The sequence below is a fragment of the Hordeum vulgare genome, chromosome 2H, assembly GCF_904849725.1.
Source record: "Hordeum vulgare subsp. vulgare chromosome 2H, MorexV3_pseudomolecules_assembly, whole genome shotgun sequence".
Taxonomy (NCBI): Eukaryota; Viridiplantae; Streptophyta; class Magnoliopsida; order Poales; family Poaceae; genus Hordeum; species Hordeum vulgare.
Window position 1 is genome coordinate 621,566,096 of NC_058519.1, and position 21,210 is coordinate 621,587,305.

The window sequence follows — 21,210 nt, forward strand, 5'->3', positions numbered from 1 at the left end:
CGTAGTTTATTATCCGTAAGTCGGAACGAAGCGAGTAATATATGGTTTTCGTGTAGTTTCTCGCGTAGAATACGTTTTTAAAACTTGCATACTTATTTGACGTAGTTTTACGTGCCAAATGCCTAGTTTAGCGTGCTGTCCCAATAGGGGAACGCCCCGTATTTACTATTCTTGCGGTCCGGATTGCCCGTATACCGTAGATTAAATGTCCATGTTTTAGGGACCATTTTTCCATGTATTTTAGAGCGGTCATTTGTATTTTTGCGTGTAAGGAATTGTCGGTAGTTTATTTTCCCGTATATAGGTTATTTTCCCGCATTAATGTGTGGCTTTATTTGGTGTTGCAACCCCACATATTTTATATGTTTCCGGGATTTTTCTGTGCAATTAGTTTTATCTTTTGAGTAAGTTAGTTCGCGAGATATTTTGCCATGTTGCCCTCTTGTCTATTTCGTAGGATTTATTCCGTGCCCCGTTTGCTTAAGTTGTCCCTAGGGAATTGTTCTTGGGTGTTTTGACTAGCCCCTGGTATTTTTGGTTGCAATAGAAATGCATGTTTAGGTGTGGTTTGATAGCCCTCAAGTTGCTAGAAATAGTGCTGTTTTAGGGTAGCTGAAATATTTCTAAGCTTGGAATCTATTATTTTTTGTTGCTGTCTTGTCTTGCTTGTATCTTGTGATTTGTAGCTCTTTTGAGGTTGGTCCAATGGAGTTAGTTGTATCCCTTGTGTTTCTCTAGCACGCTGTAAATTTTCATGTCATTTGGAGACCTGTAGCTTAGGATTTTGCTGCTGTCAATATTGCTTCAGATCGAAAACTGCACTTTCATGAGGTGTAATTTTCACTAAGTCTGAAATAGTGTGTGAGATGCCATTTTGTGTCTTCTTTTCCAAGTGCTCCTTGCTACCATGCTACATGTTGTGAGTTGTTCGTAGTAGTGCGTCTTGCCCTCTTTCATGCCATGCCTTGCTTGAGTTTATCTGAGTTGTGTAGCTCGTAGTTGTGGGGTGTAGAAAATGCTATGTGGCTGATTTTGGCAGATTGTAGTGTTTTCTTGTTTTGCTCGTAGATGTTGAACCGTAGCTCCGATTTGATCGTGTCCTACATTAAACTTGCTTAGGATCGTGTGATTTGTCATGCCGTGTCTTGCATGTTTTCAGCTGCTCATGCATCATTTGTGTTGTTGCATCGTGTGGTGAATTTCATGTGTTGATTTGTGTTTCCGGTTTGCTTCGTCTCGATAGAGTTCCGCAAGCGTGTCGGATTGTGAGGACCCGTTCGACTACATCAGTTCGTCTGCTTCACGGAGGCATTCTTCTTCCAAGCGGGATCTCAGGCAAGATGATGATTTCCCCAGATACCATTACTATCATTGCCATGCTAGTTTACCGTTTCTATCGATTATGTCTCGTTGCCTACCACATGTTAAATATGAGCCTCTCAACAATGCCATGAAGCCTTCAACCTGTTCAACCTAGCAAACCACTGATTGGCTATGTTACTGCTTGCTTAAACCCTGTTGTTAGCGTTGCTAGTTGCAGGTGCAGTTGCTTCCATGTGATACATGGGTTCCTTGTTATATCACCATATTAAATGCTATTTAATTTAATGCACCTATATACTTGGTAAAAGGTGGGAGGCTCGGTCTTTCTAGCCTGGTGTTTTGTTCCACCCTTGCCCCCTTAGTTTCGGCTACCGGTGTTATGTTCCATAAATGAGCGCTCCTAACACGATCGGGGTTGTTATGGGGACCCCCTTGATAATTCGTTTTAGATTAAAGCTGGTCTGGCAAGGCCCAACTTTGGTACTACATTTGCCTAATCACCTAACAAAATTGCATAGGGACTTCCCGGGCCCCGAGGATAATCTAATCAACCCCCGGGCCAGTGCTCCTCATGAGTGTTGGCCCCACCTGAGCGATGTTCGGCGCCCCTCTGGTCACCCGGAGGTTTAGCGATCCCGACGTCTAGCTCATCCGCCGTGTCCTGAGAACGAGGTACACGACTCCTATCGGGATCGTCGACACGTCGGGCGGCCTTGCTGGATTAGTTTTACCTTTGACGAGATATCTTGTGCATCGGGATTCCGGTGATGCTTTGGGTAATCTCAGAGTTGAGGTTTTCCACTAGGGAATCCGACGAGATCGCGAGCTTCGTGATTGAGGATTTCTATGCGGCTTGTGGTAATTTGTGATGGACTAGTTGGAGCACCCCTGCAGGGTTAAATCTTTCAGAAAGCCGTGCCCGCGGTTATGTGGCAACGTGGAAGCTTTGTTTAACACTGGTTCTAGATAACTTGAAGTTAACCTAATTAAAACTTACCAACTGTGTGCGTAACCGTGATTGTCTCTTTCGTGAGTTCCTTCTCCGATCGAGGACACGGTGGGGTTAGACGTAGGTAGGTGTTCAGGATCATTCATTTGATCATCAGTAGTTACGTCCGTGCTGCGTAGATTTCCCCCTCTTATTTCTTGTACTCGTAAGTTTAGCCACCAAATATATGCTTAGCCGCTGCTGCAACCTCACCACTTAACCTTACCTCACCCATTAAGCTTTGCTAGTCTTGATACCGTTGGAAATGAGATTGTTGAGTTCCCTGTGGCTCACAGATTACTACAACACCAGTTGCAGGTACAGGTAAAGGTTACTCGACGCGAGCGTGTTGATTGTTCATTTGGAGTTGCTTCTTCTTCTTCTTCTTCATCGATCTAGGATGGGTTCCAGGCCGGCAGCCTGGGATAGCAAGGATGGACGTCGTTTCTGTAAAGACCTCGATGACGCCTAGAGGGGGGGTGAATAGGCTATTTAAAAACTTCTTCGGATTTGGCTTGAAACTAATGCGGAAATAAACTAAGAGGGTACTTGTCAAGCACAAATCCTAAATGCACCGGGCACTGCAATGTGTATCAACAACACGATCTATCAAGATGGACAAAATACAGTTACTAACAAGCACAAGTAAGTTACACAAACTTACTTGAGCTATATCACACGACAAGTAGGTGACCGACATAAGATACTAGATCACACTATATCACACGATATATCAAAAGCTGTAAGTGTGAACGTGTGGATATAGAGGGTATGCTTGAATGATTAATCTTGTACAAGAAATAGCCAACACAATATAATGAGCACAAACAATATGCAATGTATGTATGCTCAAGTATCACAAGTAAACCACAAGTAAGGAGTTAGGGTTAAGGATAACCAAGGTCACTGAGACGAAGATGTATCCCGATGTTCACTTCCTTGGAGGGAAGCTAGTCACCGTTAGAGAGGTGGATGTTACCACGAAGGCACACCAACGCCACGAAGGCTCACCCTATTCTCCCTTTGAGATAACACCACGAAGGCGTTTCTCAACCACTAGTGGTAAGCTTTTGAGGTGGCTTCCAAACCCTCACAAACTTTTCCGGTGGGTAATCACACGGATTGATTCCTCTCCGAAGAACTCCTACCGCCTAGGAGTCTCCAACCTCCAAGAGTAACAAGATCACGGGGAATGCTCAAAACTTGCTCAAATCTCAAATAGCTTGGGTTGAGAGGAGGAGAGAGAGACGATCTATCTTTTGATTGGAACAACTCTCAAAGGGGCTCACAAATGCTCTTGGGATCTAAGATTTGGTGTGAGCAAATGTGTGTGAGGTAGAAGTGTGTTCTTACGAGGATAAGGCTGTGTTGGGCTGCCCTCTCACGAAGTGGGAGGGGGGTATTTATAGTGGGGAGAGAAAAAGAGCCGTTGGGGACACTTTAAGTCACACAGGGTCCGGACGTCCGACAGTTGTCGGAAGTCCGGGCGTCCGCGAGGGGTCGGACGTCCGACAGGGGTCGGTCGTCCGAGGCCTGTAGATACGACTGAAACTATTTTGAATTAAACAGCGACCGGACTTCCGGAGAGGACCGGAAATCCGAGTTATACAGCTCAACTTCTACTGGTGGTAGGTTCCGGATTTCTGACGGGTGTCGGACGTCCGGCGCTCGGTCGTCCGGAGGGAGCCGGATTTCTGAGATATAGAACTCAACTTCTACTGGTGCAGGCTTCCGGATTTCCGGGACTTGGCCGGACATCCGGGCCTCAGACGTCCGGAGGGAGCCGGAAGTCCGAGTTATATGGCTCTGATTTCTCTGGTATAGGATTCCGGATTTCCGAACTAGTCGGTCGTCCGGTCCTCGGACGTCCGAAGAAAGCCGGATGTCCGAGGCACTGGTTCTGTTTTCAGATAACAACAAAACAGTGGAGATGTGGACTGAGCAGAAAGTGATGATGTAGTTTGAGCAAGTTCATCGCAAAACCTGTGATCCCCTCTTAATAGTGCGGGATCCCTAAGGACTCAAGAATCATAAAAGAGTACTGATGATCCATACTTGAGTGTATACTTTTATTCGCTGATCATCACTCCGCACCACTAACGTCAAAGGAAACTGATACCTTTGAGTTAGCCCTTTCACCTGAGCTTGATGTTGTTGTTCCTTCTTGGCTTAAGTTGAAAGCAAGACATGATGAAGTCTCCAAGTAGCTTTCCCATACATAATGCAGAAAGCCTAGCTTATGTATTTATCTTCATTTGTCCACCATGTGAACATCCACAAGAATCAAGCATGTAGTGCTCAAGAATGCTTATCTTGATCTTGTCCTTGTTAGCACATGAGATTGTCCTTATCAACACATGATCATTGACAATAGTTTCAATGATATATTCGTGCTGATTCACTTGAACTTGCACACCACAATCTTGATGACGATCACCACTTGACGTCATCCTTCATGGGTTGTATGAGATCTTCATTTTGACGCAAGCCCAATGAAAACACACCTAACCCCCACCTAGGAGTCTCACAAAGACCATGGGTTAGTACACAAACACGTAATGGACAATGCTTACCATACCATGGGATCACTTGATCCTCTCGGTACATCTTATACGCTTTGTGTGTTGATCATCTTGATTTACTCTTAGTCTGAGATCTTAATCAACCTAGTGTTTCTATGACAATTCTTTGGATAATACCTTGAATAACATCTTGGTCAACATATAAACTCCTTGAACCCAACAGATGGACTTCAAGAAGTGCCTATAGACAAATCCTATAAATATAACTTAAGGCAACCATTAGTCCATAGGAATTGTCATCAATTACCAAAACCACATATGGAGATATATGCTCTAACAGTTTCATTTTTCTCGTTTGTTTTCGTCCGTAGTCGGACCCTGCTCTTACTCTTGATGATTATGTAATGTACTGATGTGACTCTGATGTAGCTTGTGGCGAGTGTAAGCCAACTCTGTTATATACCTCTTCTTTTCAGTACATGTACTTGTAACGATATCCATTCTTGCGATACGACGAGATGCACTTCTATCCGTGACGAGGCCTTCATGCCAAATTGAGGATAGGGTCGCATCTTGGGCGTGACATGTATATCTTGACCAGGCTATAAATTTGAGCTGGCTCCGCCACTGCTTCGGCCTCATTATCCTAAACAAGGTTGAGCTCTTGTTTGAGGCCATGACAACGCGTGGCTTTCCGCAACGAGACATTTGTTGCAAATTCTTTTTTGTAACAAGACATTTGTTGCAAATTCTTTTTTGCAACAAGAGCTCAGATGTAAAAAAAATCTTAAAAATATCATGTAACAAGACCTCTGTTGTAAAAAAGCTGCAACAGAACCTTTGTTACAAAAATTTCCGAAACGAGACATGTGTTATAAAAGGATTCTTGCAACGTGTCTTCTGTCGCAAAAGTGGCGACGACGCTTGACCGGGAGATTGCGTCAGATCGACAACTCATAGGTCAACGACCGACATGTAGCACAAACCTTTTTTTATGTGAAATGATTCCCTTCAACCGACCGACCTTGTGCGAGTGTCCGCCGCCTCCAAGTCTATTAGATGGGCTCTATCACACGTCTATGAGCTAATCATTTTGTGTCCATGTTCCACGACTCGTCCATTGTTTTAGAAAGAGGTTCTGTAACTACCCGCTTATCGTAAACCAACCCAGGGCTAGATCCCACGACACTACTTGTGTTGCCAAAAAGAATTCCCATAACACGACCTATTTTATAATTTTTTTTGCAACACTATCCGGGTTGCATAAATAAATCCCGCAACATAACCTATTATATTTTGTAAGAAAAAAAACATAAACTATTCTGCAAAAAAAACATAAGCTATGTTGTAAATGTCTCCGCAATAAGAAATATGTTACAAAGCAAAGAAAGACGTTGGCTGATCTATTGCGTCAGATCCAATGACTCGCGAGGCGGCGAATCTCGCAAGCCAACACGTAGCAGCGCCTTTTTTTTTTTTCTTGTTCAACTGAATTTTTCGATTTCTTCAGTGAAAATGGAATGTCAAAGGGCGAGAAAATAAAAGGAGGGAAGACGGCGGCGGCCTCTCCACATTCCACTCCGTAGAAAAAGGAAGATCCCATTTCCCAACAACGTTGTAAATACCGGCGAAGACGCCCACGCACCACGACGGCGCGCCACCACCGCCTCGGCTCCTCCACTCCCCACCTCCAAAACCAACCAGAAATTAAACCCCCATCATCCTCTACCTCTCGCCTCCACACCCCCAAAGCAAAACCCCCGACCATCTCCCCCCCTTCGGAGCGCAGCGCCTTGGGTCTCCTTCCGTAGCCGCGACGATGTCGTCGCCGGCGGCGGCCCGGGAGCACGTGGAGAGGATCCGGCGCGACCGCTACTACATTGGCCGCGGCGAGCAGAACCCGCTGGCCGAGGACATGCACCAGGCCGTCAACTACCTCAGCCAGGAGCTCTACTCCCGGGACGTCCACTTCCTCATGGAGCTCGTGCAGGTGATGAATTAATCTCCTCCCTTCCTTTCCCCCCTCTCTCCTACTGTACCTTTTTTGTTTTCGCGAACACGCTATGATGGTCGGTAGTAGAAAAGTTTCTAGTAGGACTGTTAATGAGTGTCTGCCGTGAAGTGCTGGTCAATTTCACATCACATTTATCGTCTCACCTTTCCTTGTTTCCTGATAACCATCCAATGATTCTGGCTTACTCATATATGCTGCAAAGAGCACCATTTAAAACAAACATGATACAACAGAAATGAGGAATTAATGTTGTCACCCTGCTTTCTGTTTGATGATGGATTTAGTGGACAACTTTAAACAATAAATAAATGCATAACTGCACTTGCATGCCATATATCAGTTAATATTTATGATAATGTCATAATTAATGGCAACATTATATTATATTACTGTTAATATTAATATTAATAATGGAAAACTTGAATTACAAAAACTGCATAATATACGTAGTGATGGCAAACCATATATTTTCAGATGCAGGCACAAAGTTTTTGTTTCCGCCATATTCATTGTCATATGTTTAAGTCTATAGCTTTTCATGTTGAATAATTACTTCAACATTACACAATCTTCATAATGCATACTCAGAAAGACAACATTTTGGATGTTGTTTTTGTTTCTAAGAAGTGAGCCCTCGGTGTGAATTTTCATCACAGTGCTCAAATGTGTTCTTTATATTGATAGTAGTTAGTACAATGATTGGAACCGATGAGGACAGGTATCCCGCCATGCTATTACTTGATGCACCAAAAACTTGATAGGATGGCATGAAATTCTATAAGTTGTACTTAAACTTGTTATTTCCCTTGTAACCATAATTCAGAAGTTTTGCTACTAAGACTGATGAAATGGCGACAATTTGCTGAACTAGTGTTTCACTGCATCTGCTTGTCTTCTCGGTCTTATTTAGCCAACAGATATAAGTTTTATTACATTTTATCTCTTTGTAAGGAGCCACTCTTTGACGTCGATGTTTTAATTAGGACTTGCAGAAGTGCCATGTTTCACTTGTATGCTCTCCTGTTAGTGAATAAATGGTAGTGCCATATTTTAAGTTTAATATTTTCTTCCTCTGAAACTAAAACTAGAACGCCGAAGATAATGAGTATCCTAGCGGAGTAGAGCCATCTTTGGAGTTTTTGGTTACATCCAATGATGTCACTGGATCTGGCGCATCATCTACTTTGCTCATCTTCAACAACGAGAGGGGTTTTTCTCCATCCAATGTTGAGTCCATTTGTCGCGTTGGAAAGTCCACTAAGAAGGGAAACAGGGACAAGGGTTACATTGGAGAGAAAGGTAAATCTTTGCATCTCTTTTATAAATCTCTTTGTGTTGTGTTTTGGCAAAGTAGAGAATTTACTCTTTGATGTTATTCATTTAGTTTCAGCAAGGAATCGGTTTTTCAAACTTTTCTTCTCAAGCACTATGATATCCTGTAGCTTAAATGACATGTAAAGTGATTGAAATATTAATCCGTACTTAATTGGAATGGTGATGAACTAGATTCTACTTGGAGTTAGTATTCTCATCCTAAATGTCTTTTGTACAGTTTGTTTTGGGTGGGCCATGATGTACTGTATTGCAATAGAATTTGGATGCCATGAACAGGCCATGGTTTGAACCCCCATGCTTCTCACAAAATAAGATGTGATGATCCTGCATATTTTTGTAAAAAAAATCCAAGTTTTAAGTTTTTTCCATATGAAAAGAATATGCGTAAAATATTCTTTACTGCATGTCGATGTTGAGCATGTAACAAATCTTGTGGGAATCATTTCAGATCAAATTATAGAAGCTTAAATAATTTTTGGATTCTATCAGCCATTAAAGAAGCTTAAATAATTTTTGGATTCTTCTATAAAATTAATGACTTGCTACTTGTCAGAGTGTTAGGGTCCGACACCCAGTTTTTTATGCTCCACTGTTTCTAGAAAAGACTGCTAATCTATCACCACCACTTAATTTCTTATAGGAACATAGCGAGAGATCCTAGCTCTGTTTCAGATTAATGGAACATTTTTTTACACATCCAAGTTCACAGACATACTGGTAACCTATCACCACTAGAACCCAGTTTGCAAAACAGAGCAGAAACAGAGCCAAAAAAACTCTAATGGATGAAGACTTGTACATCAAACATTATATAGTGGACCCTAAGTATTAAACATATTGTTTTTCATTAAATGCTAAGGTGTAATTTCTCTTTTACTGTTGCCTTTGGAATGTTTGCATCCCATGGAACTTCTTTAATTTGCCAAACAAACTCTACCACATAGCAAGGCTGCCTACTGTGGAAAGCCAAAGCGACTCGCCCATCATGGTTTGTTTGATCATTATTTTGTCACATTGATTAATATCATAGCACCGTTAACTGAATATTCCTTGGTTGGATAACAATGTGATAACTTGTTACAACTTGGATTATTATTTTAAGTACAACAATAGCCTTATGTACCTCCTCTATTATGCTGTATTAATAAAAAAAAAATCTTTGCATTATTTACTAAATTGTTTATGCCTCTTATATTATGACTTCCATGTTGTCATAACTTTTTGCCCTTGATTTAGGTATCGGGTTCAAGAGTGTTTTTCTGATATCGAGCCAGCCCCATATATTCAGTAACGGATATCAGATCAAGTTCAACGAGAAGCCTTGTGCGGAGTGTAATATTGGATATATTGTCCCTCAGTGGGTTGAGTCAAAACAGGTCCTTTCAGACATAAAAACGATATATGGGCTATCCAAGGCCCTCCCAACAACAACTATCATCTTGCCTTTGAAGGATGAGAAAGTTAGTGCGGTAAAGCAGCAACTGTCAAGCTTGCATCCTGAGATGCTGCTGTTTCTGTCAAAGATTAGGCGGCTCTCTGTACAGGAAGCTAATTCCAATCCTAAAGGCAGCACTGTTAGCGAGATTGCGATATCTAGTGAAAAGAACTACCAAGAGAGGAAGAACATGCACGCAGAGTCTTACACAGTCCATTTATCGGCTCAAGAAAATGGGAAAGAAGAAGAGTGTGGCTACTATATGTGGAGGCAGAAGTTCCCAGTAAAGCCAGAGAACAGAGTGGACAAACGTGTTGAGATTCATGAGTGGGTCATCACTCTGGCCTTCCCGCACGGCGAGCGTCTATCCCGGGGGAAGCAGATATCACCTGGTGTCTATGCTTTCCTTCCCACTGAAATGGTGACGAACTTCCCATTCATCATTCAGGCTGACTTCCTCCTTGCATCTTCAAGAGAAGCTATTCTGTTTGACAGTCCGTGGAACAAGGGGATTCTGGAGTGTGTCCCAAGTGCTTTCTTGAATGCTTTTGTTGCGCTTGTGAAGTCTAGCGCTGACGCACCAGCAATGTCCTTGCCGTCTATGTTTAATTTCCTGCCGGTTGATCCTTCTCCATTCCCAGCACTTGAGCCGGTTAGGTCTGGCATCAAAAACAAGATTCTTGTGGAGGATATAGTGCCATGTGAGTCTCATAGTAAACAGAAAATATTTTGCAAGCCCGGTGAGGTTGGACGGCTGAAACCGGCCTTTTGGAGTATTCTCAGCAAGGCAAGGGAATCTGGAATTGACCTGAAGAATCTTTCAACCCATGGAAGCTACATTTTGAGCTCCCATTTCGACAAGTCCACGTATAGTACTGTTCTATCATTTCTTGGTGTTAAAAGTGTTAGCACCGAGTGGTACGGAAAATGCATCGAGGGCTCAAATCTTGTCAAGGAGGTAAATGAACAGATTTATCTGGAAGTTTTATCCTTTCTCGCCGACAATTGGCAGAACTGTTTCTCCGGTACAAACATGATGTCTATTCCGCTGCTGAAGTATGTTGATCGGAACAATACTCTCTCTTTCTGGAGCATTTCTAGAGCTACTCAATCGAGTGACAGATTGTGCATTGCATCTGAGAAGAAGCGCATACATTGGCTTATCAGCTGGAACCGGGAGTTCCTGTCTTCTAACCGCCTTTTTGTACCTCCAAGCACACAGGAAGCTCTACAAAACTTTGCGCAGAAAACAAGAGTGACACAATGGCTTCAGAGCTATGCAAACGTGCAGTCCGTATCTGCCTACAGTTATGGACTGGTTGTTGTTAATAACTTGAATATTGATAGGAGGCCTGTTATTGCTTTTGCTCACTTTTTGTACCACTCGTCTCAGAAGGGTCACATAGAGAACCATCACGTAGCAGAACTGTGCCGTGCCATGCCGGTAATTGACAGCTATGGCAGCGTGGTTAAGAAAAGAAGCAGCGTTCTAGTTCCTGCAAAGGGCAGTAAATGGGTAGGATTGATGGGTACCAACCCATGGAGGCAGCAGAATTATATTGAACTATCGGCAGACTATAAGTCAGCAGGCAGTCACGCTGGGATCTATGCACCTGAAGACGAGCTCTTGGCTTTCCTGAAGACACAACTGCCAGCCTTAGACATTCCATTCATACACCCTCCAGAAGCAAGCTTCCCTACGGTCTCGTCACCTCTGACCGTTGACAATGCAATCTTGCTGCTGCAATGGATACAGAGTCTCAAGTCGAGGGGAGTACCGTTACCGGCTAGATTTCTGGCTTGTGTAAAACAGGGAAGTTGGCTGAGGACATCAGTTGGGTACAAGCCACCGAATGAATCCTTCCTCTCCAGTTCTGAGTGGGGAGTTCTTTTGCAAAATGGATCTTCCTTTGTTGATATACCGATGGTTGACCAAAAGTTCTATCAAAACAGGCTGCATTTGTACAAGGAGGAACTGAAGGCGCTTGGGGTTAGATTTGAGTTTCAGGAGGCATCGGCGTACATTGGCAGTCGCCTCATGTCCATGGCTGCAAGCAATACGCTGACCAGAGAGAATGTGTACTCACTGCTTCGTTTAATTCGGTTTCTTCGAGAGAAAGTTCTATCTCCAAGCGAACTCATCAACAGTGTCAAAGATGGACAGTGGATGAAGAGTACTCTCGGTTACAGGTCTCCGGTTGGTTGTATCATCTATGATTCAGACTGGGCAGTTGCATCATGTATCAGTAGCCAGCCGTTCCTTGATGTCAAGTTCTATGGAGAGGACATACTTGCCTGCAAACCAGAGCTCAAGTTACTTGGTGTTCTGGTTGGGTTTGAAGACAGCTACAAACTTGTGATTGATAATTTCAAGTTCAGTTCGGCTGCTGTTACTCCTGAGGCTACTGTACTGATCCTCAAATGCATCCGGTATGTGAACTCATGTGAAGCCTTCATAAGAAAGCTCAAAGATTTGAAATGGGTGAAGACCAGTGTAGGGTTCCGTGCTCCTAATGAATCTTTTCTTGCGGATCCTCGATGGGAGTCCCTTATAAATGTCTTTGATGGGGTTCCAATAGTTGATTTCAGATTTTATGGGAGTAAGATTAGTCCCTACAAAGAAGAGTTGGAGAAGACTGGGTTGATAACAAGACTGGAGTCGGCATCGAAGACTATATCTAACTTGTTCAAGCAGATGGTTCTGAATTCATCACTTCCAAAGGCAAGTGTTCTAGCTCTGCTAGCATGTTATCGGCAGCTGAAAACACAGGGCGCACTTCCCGTCGAGCTTATGAATTGCATGCTGAGTGAGAAGTGGTTGTGCACATCGCTGGGTTTCAGACCCCCATCAGATGCAATCTTATTTAATGCAGAATGGCAGTCTCTGTCATCAGTAGCAAACTTGCCTTTCATAGATGATGGTGACTCTCACCAAGGTTTAAGCAAGGAAATACATGGTTATAAAGATGAGCTCATGTTGCTTGGTGTTACTACTGAAGTGAAAACTGGTGTTAAGTTTGTCATAAATGGCATCAACATTCCTAAGGATCCTTTACACATGTCTGCAGCTACTGTGTTGTCATTGCTTAGGTCCATTCAGATCTGGTTAGTTTCTTCAAGTAACTTCCCAAAGGGCTTTCTAGAGAAAATCAAAGGCTGCAGTTGGTTGAAGACAAAAGTGGGGTTCCGACGTCCCGATGAGTCGATCCTGTTTGATCCAAAGAATTCTTCCATCCGTATAGAAGATGGCCCTTTCATTGATGAAGCATTCTATGGCTCGGAGGTAGCCTCATTCAAAGACGCGCTTGCGGCCATCGGAGTATCTGTGGATGTTAGACACGGTCATGAACTTGTTGCTCGGCATCTGAGGAGCCACAAAAACAGGGCTACTATTTCTCGCATCTACACATACCTTAAGGAGTGCAATTGGGAGCCTGTAAACAAGACGAGTGATTGGATTTGGGTACCAAATAAAAAGAAAAGTGGACAGTGGGTGAGCCCTCCAAGTTGTGTTCTTCATGATAAGGACAACCTGTTCAGCCCGCAACTGCATGTCTTGGACAAATATTATGACAAGCAGTTGCTGGACTTCTTTTCTCATGTTTTTGGCGTGAGGCATGGCCCTAGCGCTGAAGATCATTGCAAACTATGGAGCACATGGGAGAGCTATGTCGATGCGATATCTCTAGCTGACTGCTCTGCTTTCTGGCACTTCATTGCTAAGAACTGGAGCAAAAACACGGAGAAGCTTCTTTCTGCTTGTGTCAAGGTTCCAGTTTGCACCGATGGGACTATCCTTCTGTCAAAGAAGGAGGATGTGTTTATTCCTGATGATCTACTTCTCAAGGATTTGTTCGACAAGCTTCCTAACCGGTCATTGTTCATCTGGTATCCTTCTTCAAGCCTGCCTTCCATGTCTCGAGCAAAGCTGAACAACATCTACGGTAGCATTGGAGTCCAGGCAATATCCAAAGCTGTTGGGAAGAATGATTATTCACTCAGATTGGAAAATTTCAGTCCAACAAAAGCTGCTCGGGGTAAGGTGATCAATGTTGTTATGATCAAACTGGTCCTTGCTTTTCTTGCCGATCCTGCTCTCGACATTTCTGCTGAAGAGCGGCACAAGATAGTTTCCTCCCTGCTTGATGTGACGGTGCTAGAGACCAGCGAGCCAATCACGGTGGGATACAACATCAAGCTGTCCTCTGGGGCCTTTTTGGATGTGAAGGCCATACGGAAGCTCCGGTGGGAGAGGGAGAGCTCGAAACTCTACATCCAGAAAAGCAAGCGTTCACCGGGCTACAAGGAAAAGTTGGAGTTTGCGACGAACTTTGCAGATGAGATATCCCAAGGGCTGCTCGTTGAGAAGGCAGAGCAGATCCCTTTACTCGCGGAGCTCATTAAGATTGGTAGCTTGATGGACTTCCATGGTGCCGCTGTCGAGTACCTTCTGAAATCAAAGAACCTGCAGCTGTTTCCTGAAGATGAAGAATTCCTTGGCGCCGCATCACTAGGTCTGTCTTCTGTGACGAATGAAAAATAAATCGTCTTATGGATCAAAGAAATTACCTACTTATTTATGCCATTGTCTCCAACTCTTTGATGCTTTTATACAGGTCGTAGCAGGAACCGTTAGCCATCTTTGTAGTTGCTCTTGCTCGTGCCGACACATGAGTGAAGTGGTTAGTGCGTTGCTTGTTTGTTTTTATGTGAAAGTTGTACCACCTCTGTAATTGTGACGGAAATAGACTCACTTGACAGGTTACTTACCGATGGCCAAGTCAGAAGGAGCTTAATTGGTGCTTAAATCTGGAGGGTCCAACAATGTGCCTACTCGATTTTATCGTGATTACTAGCTGTGAACTTTTGTTTTGGCTTTCTCCCTTTCTGAACCGGAACCTGTCTGTGTTTTCAGTGTGAAATGGCACTCGTATGTACTGGTGTTATCTTTTATGTCTTGTGACGATCATCTATTAGGTCGTGTTATTTACTAGTATGAACATATGTTGGATCATGTGTGAGCTTGATTTGATTTTGTTTAAGTCTTATGTACTCCCTCCGTCCCAAAATAAATGTCATCACTTTGTACTAACTTTAGTACAAAGTTCACTAAGGTTAAGACACTTATTTTGGGATGGAGGGAGTATGTAAAGACTGCCTCTGCTTGCTCGACTGGGCATTTAACATGTTGACAGCTAACTGTCAAGATGATATGTAGCAGATCAGATCCCTGTTGCCATTAGCAGATGTAAACTTTTGTTTTGGAGTATGGCTTTCTGCCTTTCTGAACCAAAACCTGTTTATATGCCATCCTTTATGTCATGTTACCAGATGTAAACTTGTGTTTATATGCCATTGTGTTATTTGAGATGATTGAATATGTTGGACTATGTGTGAGCTTGATCGTGGTGGCCTGCTAGACTAAAGATGGTTGGTTTCCTGTCGAATCTTTCGGCATGTCCATTTTTTTTAATTGGTACTGAATCATAAGAGGTAAATTAAGTGAGAATTACTGAAATGGCACTGCTACTTGGGAGTGCCATTTCAGCATTTCAGGCCAAACAACTTGCACCGGCTGCAATCTGGGCGGTGCAGCACCTTGTATCCCCCAGTTTGGTAGGCATGAGCACTTTTTATCTCAGTTGGCTATCATGTGGTTCTGCCCTCCATCATTTGGACACATGCCATACTTTGTTTCAGGTTTGGTTGCAATTGACTGAGAGATCTCTCATTCTAGGGAGCTTAGTGTGTTTTAAAATGAGATACGACATTAAAATACCAGGATTGCAGGGAAGGAATCAGCTGAAGGACAGTAAGTATGTAGCAGCAGGCCAACAAACCCAACGTTGGATGAGGAACGTAGGTGCAGATTACAGGAATTTCAGAAGAAACCGGCATTCACTCAAACTCTCGAGTATCTCCATCTCAAATATTCTCAATACTAGCAATGCCGTGTTTAACCACGGACGGCTATCGTCATGTTGTAACAAAAATATTTGGAAACAGAAACAACTAAAACTATTCACAAACTCAGCTTCTTATCTGAGTACGCGAATATTCAGTGTCTTTGTTACCGAAATCTCAAGTGCCACGAACTACAGGTAAGATGTTCTGACAATTTCGGTATTCGACCTGGACAGAATGTCACAGCCTCATCCTTTCTGCATAATCCTACACTTACATTTTGTTTGGACTTGTCAAAAGTACCCACCTGGCAACCACCAAAATTTGCAGCAAGTCCAGTCCGCGTTGCTGTTCAGTTGGGCTTTTCCTCCTGGCACTTGGAGCAGGTACATGTGAATCCATAGTCCGCGAGTTCCGCCTGCCGCTCCTCGTACGGAAGATCTTCATCGATGTAGGAGATGGTGATCTGCAGCGGTGCAACAGAACGTCAGCAGGTGGCATAACAATTTGGCCAGAGATTTGATTTTCTATTGTCGCACAACTAGCACCAGGAACAACATACCTCTTCGCCCTTGCTGATAGGCCCCAGAGCAATTATCACAGCGTGACCATCATTATCCTGCAGCAGTAGTTCAGCAGATAATTATCAGCATTGCTGACTGGCAGTTTTGTAAGAAAATGAGTGAATCAGCTGAAGGGGAAAGTGTACATCACCTCATCCCTTTTAAACGCTTTAGCATTTGGACAGCATGAATGGTTCATACAGCTTTGCAGAGGAAAGAACGCCGTCCCTGACAGCAATTTTTTTGCAAGGAAACCACTTATTTTGTAGTTTTGGACAGATAGAAAAAGGCACATAGCAGTACTGTGAAAGGAGTAACTTGAGAGGAAGAAGTTGCACATACCATCACAAGGAACTGCATAGTCATCATCTAAAGCATCTAGAAATGGCGCCGTCACCTTTTCAGCTTCCTCCTGGGGTACATTGCATTTCAGGTTAAGAAAGCCATGTAAGAGCAACAGTAAACATCTTCCTTGAAAGAAATTAAGACAACCATCAAACAAACCTTCTTATCATCTGGAAGATCATCAATGTGTAAGAAGTAGTCTTCAACAGGCGATGCAACGACCAAATCACTGGAATGAAAAAGGTGGAAGTATGATTGGAGGAGCAACTATTTAGGTCAAATGCGGCATCGGCATTTGCTTCAGGCAGGGAGAAAAACGATGACAGAGTATATACAGTCATCAAAGTGAAACAGGGAAAATATATTTACTTACAGATTGTTCAGCTCAAACATGCCAACTATATGGCCATACACCTCAAGGGAAAACACTAGAGCAAGTTAAGGTAACTCGAATGACAACGATAACAACTCATCATGGTAGTATGAAAGTTTGAAACAAGTCTTGTGACTGCCAAAAAGAATACATGGTGCACACTCAGCATCGAAGATCGCATCCTTGAGAAGCTGTAGTGACTGCAAAATAAGGAACCATTATCAGCCTACCACTGGCTGATATAAGATATAGAGAGTAAAACATGGAATCTTTTCAATATAAATTTGTCCACTTATTGCGTGCCATCAATGTACAGTTTTTCAAGTAATATGTCGACATAGTTACCGTAAATGCTAGATCCCTTATTTCCCGCCTAAATGAATCTTCATCGGAAGCATCAACATCCTCAGGCAAAGCAACATAATCCCACCATCTGCAATCACAAGATATTTTTGCACAAATCAGGGTAGTTATAAAGTAGCATTAATTTGGTAGTTCTATGGAACTCAAAACATATATACAAGTGTACCCAAAACAAGGAAGAAGAAATGACACAGCTAATCATAAGTATCCCAGTGTAACCCAAGACGAAGGAGAAAAAAATGACACATCCGGCCGTAGGTATCTTATATCTTATTGACTGTTACAAATATTGTTACCATCAAATTGTTGCTAACGCCATGAGAAAAGAACCTTCAAAAGTCATGCTTAACACTAGTTGTACAGTTAGTCCCACTAAGAATAACTAGTCATCCCGTAAAAAAACGAGTGGTTATCAGAAGAGAAGTAATTACTTTGAAGTCATGCTCTTACCTCTTTTTGAAGCCCATGGAAAGTGGTTTCCAGGCTTCCATAAGCAAAGAAAAGTTTGATTCAGCTGATTTGTTTTGGAAGTCGTTCTGTTTTTTGAGTTTCTTGTACCTCAACATGGTGAAAGTGATAGCCTGGCATATAAAAGTATGAACTCATATGGATGAGAATCAGGAAACCTTAGATGAGTTGCAGTTGGTACATAAGGGGGTGCATTTATTCTTTTGTTTTTGTTCTATCTGGTACAATTGATGTACCTAGTGCAATAAGGTTCTAAATATCAGAAAATTGCAGTTTGAACATTTTTTAGACAAACACTAATGGCACTTATATTGACTCAAATTTGACGTCAAAAGCTTTGCAATAGATGCTGGTCTTCCAATGCATAACAAAAACAGCTCCCCAAGAATGTTAGAAACTGAGAAAGTAACATGGTCATTTGTGTCAAATTTTGGTGCTTAATTTGACAACAAAGAAACTAAAATGAACATTTATGTCACTAGAATAAGAAAAAATGAAGTTTCCAAAATATATTAAGGGTTTTCTATCACATACCTTGGCAGCAACCAAGAAAATATCATTGGTTTCTGAAAATAAAGAGTGGGTATTATCAGATAACAGCTTCAGGACCTCAATCGCAACCATCATTGATCATGAATGAATTGATATAGCATAGATGCAATGAATGGTGAACATATCACTATGATGATATAGAGTCAAAGCGTACTGCAGGCTTACCATTAGCATGCTCTATAAATTTGTGAAGAGCAGATCTTCGGGGTGGTTCAGTGTTAGGGCCAGAACAGAGCAAAGAATGGTAGGATTCCCAGTCAGAATCTGCACATGATTGGCTACACAGAAATGAAGAAGTTAACGTTTTCTCAAACATCCAAAAACAATAACGATTTAAATGCTTTCTTGTAATAGCAAGTTACTCAATGAACAATGAAAACGGAGATATATGGTCTATAGATGTAAATTATACATGATGCAGTCAGGTTTGAATTTTAACATAATCGACAGTTAGAAAATATGATGAAAAAATGGATACCAAACACATAATAGTCAAAAGATGTATGCCTCGAAACAGAAAGCTGAAATTGCACAGCTATTATGAACTCAAACCTGCAGTAGCGTTCTTCCTCGCATCCTTGACAAGCAAAAATTTCTGGTAAAGAGAAGTGGTGGGAGAAAGGCAGTGACACATCGCCAGTTATAAGTGATTCTATGACCTCTTGTGGCAAAGTGTTGCTCTTTTCCTTTGTTACACCAGAAGAGCAAGTGCTTGATCCCACATCACTTTCATGACAGTGCCTCTCACTGCTGCAGCCAATGCTTGAAGCAATGCTTTGAAAATACAGCCTATGTCCAATCTGGAATTCTACAGAACCAATGAAGCGGAAGCAATAACTACACACGACACAGTCAATCTGCAACAGAACACATAAAACGGATGTAATACTTCCAGGGAGGAACAGTTCGCATAAAAAAATGAACAACGAGTGATAGGATCAACTTCAATAGCAAGCGCACCTTGTTAAGGCTGTGTTGCGCACCAACCAATATTTGATCCTTCAGAATAAGGTCTCCTTCAGCAAAATCCTTGTTTGCACAAACACCTGCAAGAACCAGTCGGTTCATACATCTTAGCAGTATACAAGCATCGTGTTTGCAGGATTTCAAGACCGTAGGCCACACGGTAAGTATTTATTCAGCAGCGGTACCTTTCCCATGATCGCCTTTGTAGTTGACTCTTATGCCGTCATGTTTCTTAGACTTTATGAGCTCCTCATAGTATTCCTGAAAAATGAAAACACAGTTAAAATGTAGAATGCGAGCCGCAAACCATCAGCAATACTTCATCTAAATGACAAAGTGGAGCAGAGAAATAAATCTGAAATCCACCCATGAAAACTTAGCATAAAATTTACTTCCCCAACTTTGTTGGCCTCAACGACTAACCAACGAGCTTACAAGCTACTACCTCCGTACCAAAATATAAGACGTTTTTGTAGGCATATAGCTGTCACACAGCAAGGAGCACACAAGATTGTTTCCATTCTGTCATAATAACCACACACACCATGAGCTGAATTGATTACACAGGCTAACTACTGGAATGCCAAAAAAAGAGGCACCTTGGATCTGAAATTTGCACCTCGGTGAAGAAACTACATAAAGCATAGGGGCTAATCTTGCAAACTAATCAAGAACCACACATTTGGAATCGCATGTTCCACTGAAACATTAAATACTAAGCACAGTACTGTATAAGTAGGATTGAACAAATCACGAATCACAAAAAGTAAAGATTGTTTCATGTTGTCATAACCTTAACATCAGCATGAACTGAATTCATTACGCACAGTAATTACTGGAATGCTAAAAAATGAGGCACCTTGGATCTTAAATGCGCACCTCGTTGGGAAAATGTTTAAACCAGAGGGTTAATGTTGCAGACTACTCGTAATTGAGAACCACACATTCCGACTCTCATGTCTCTACCAAAAAGCAAGATCCTCCTATGTTACCACCCAAACAGCGCTCCCTGGCCGAAATTCCCGGCACTGGCACCACCGATGAGCCCAATCCGAGCTTTTCCACCGGAAATCCATACGCCGCAACACGACTAGGCACAACTAACAAATCCTCAGGCAGCCAGACGCACGCACCAGACGAAGAGCAGGGAGAAGGGGCGGAGTGGTATGGAGGGGGGGAAAGTACCTGGGCGGACTGGAGAGAAGGGGCGGCGAGGAGCTGGGCGATCTGGGGGGCGAACTCCCTGTCCAGGCCGCACGGGCTGGCGCCGCTGCCGCTGCCGCTCCGAGCCATGCCGCCGGCGTCTGGCTGTTGCTTCCCTGCAGTTGCGGCCGGTCCTGCCGCCGCTGGTTGCTGCTGCCCCCTCTCTCTCTCTCTTGCAGTTGGGTTTTGTGGGTTTTGTACTGCTGGTAGGTTTCGTTGGGGCCAAGATTGGTGTTTGGGCACCGAAGGCGTAAAGTAGGTTTCGTTGGGGACAAGATTGGTGTTCTGCAAGAAATACGCTTTCAACTGTCGGAAGCGTACCTTGGCATACCCATTCAATTCGACATCATGCAGGCTGTATTCGAACTGTTACCAATAATCACTTACTTTTTTTAAAAAAGAAAAAAATTCAATCTATTCATCTTTAATCATGATAGTACAGAAAACATCAGAGGCAATAAAAATGTGGACCACCTAACGACGACTACAAACATTGGAACGAACCCGTCATCGCCCCTCTTTTGCTAGAACCGGACAAACCTTTTTATAGCACACAGTAGGAAAGTCGTTGTGGTTTGGTCCTGTAGGACCAGCGCACTCGTCGATGAAAAAAATCGTAGATCGAAAGCATCGAACGTATAAACACCCAAACCAAGACGAACAAAGATCAGATTCAAACAGATGCATCGGAGACTAGCACCGATCGAATCCTACGAGATCCAAAGGAGACACACCTCAACACGTCCTACGTCGACGGTAGGCACATCATCAAGGTGGGGATATATAGAACGTGGGAGGCATTATTCTTACTAAGGGACATCGATGTCGCCACACAATCCCAACCAAAACATTAAAC

The 21,210-nt window shown here is 42.8% G+C and overlaps 2 protein-coding genes across 2 annotated transcripts; one reads left to right on the forward strand and one right to left on the reverse strand.

Annotated features, from left to right (window-relative positions):
* Nucleotides 1–6,652: 6,652 nt before the first annotated feature.
* LOC123428794 lies at nt 6,653–14,253 on the forward strand. Its single transcript, XM_045112937.1, has 4 exons — nt 6,653–6,823; nt 7,936–8,146; nt 9,419–14,131; nt 14,234–14,253. The coding sequence occupies exons 1-4, from the start codon at nt 6,653–6,655 to the stop codon at nt 14,251–14,253; spliced, it is 5,115 nt and encodes a 1,704-aa protein (XP_044968872.1).
* A 1,261-nt stretch (nt 14,254–15,514) lies between these two features.
* Nucleotides 15,515–20,537, reverse strand: LOC123427953 (histone-lysine N-methyltransferase ATXR2). Its single transcript, XM_045112098.1, has 15 exons — nt 20,337–20,537; nt 19,337–19,412; nt 19,146–19,231; nt 18,738–19,042; nt 18,351–18,463; nt 18,168–18,199; nt 17,616–17,746; nt 17,148–17,235; nt 16,954–17,002; nt 16,803–16,857; nt 16,589–16,658; nt 16,427–16,496; nt 16,236–16,312; nt 16,084–16,140; nt 15,515–15,987 (listed from the first exon to the last, which is right to left on the reverse strand). Exons 1-15 carry the CDS (start codon nt 20,442–20,444, stop codon nt 15,874–15,876), a joined length of 1,431 nt encoding a protein of 476 aa, XP_044968033.1. The 5' UTR covers nt 20,445–20,537; the 3' UTR covers nt 15,515–15,873.
* Nucleotides 20,538–21,210: the final 673 nt, after the last annotated feature.

Coding starts and splice junctions, on each gene's coding strand:
- LOC123428794 (XM_045112937.1), top strand. CDS start 6,653: ATGTCGTCGCCGGCGGCGGCCCGGGAGCACGTGGAGAGGATCCGGCGC. Junction 6,824..7,935: donor TCCTCATGGAGCTCGTGCAG/GTGATGAATTAA, acceptor AACTAAAACTAG/AACGCCGAAGATAATGAGTA. Junction 14,132..14,233: donor CCTTGGCGCCGCATCACTAG/GTCTGTCTTCTG, acceptor GCTTTTATACAG/GTCGTAGCAGGAACCGTTAG.
- LOC123427953 (XM_045112098.1), bottom strand. CDS start 20,444: ATGGCTCGGAGCGGCAGCGGCAGCGGCGCCAGCCCGTGCGGCCTGGAC. Junction 19,232..19,336: donor CAAAGGCGATCATGGGAAAG/GTACCGCTGCTG, acceptor TGGTTCTTGCAG/GTGTTTGTGCAAACAAGGAT. Junction 17,003..17,147: donor TAAGGGATCTAGCATTTACG/GTAACTATGTCG, acceptor CTTATTTTGCAG/TCACTACAGCTTCTCAAGGA.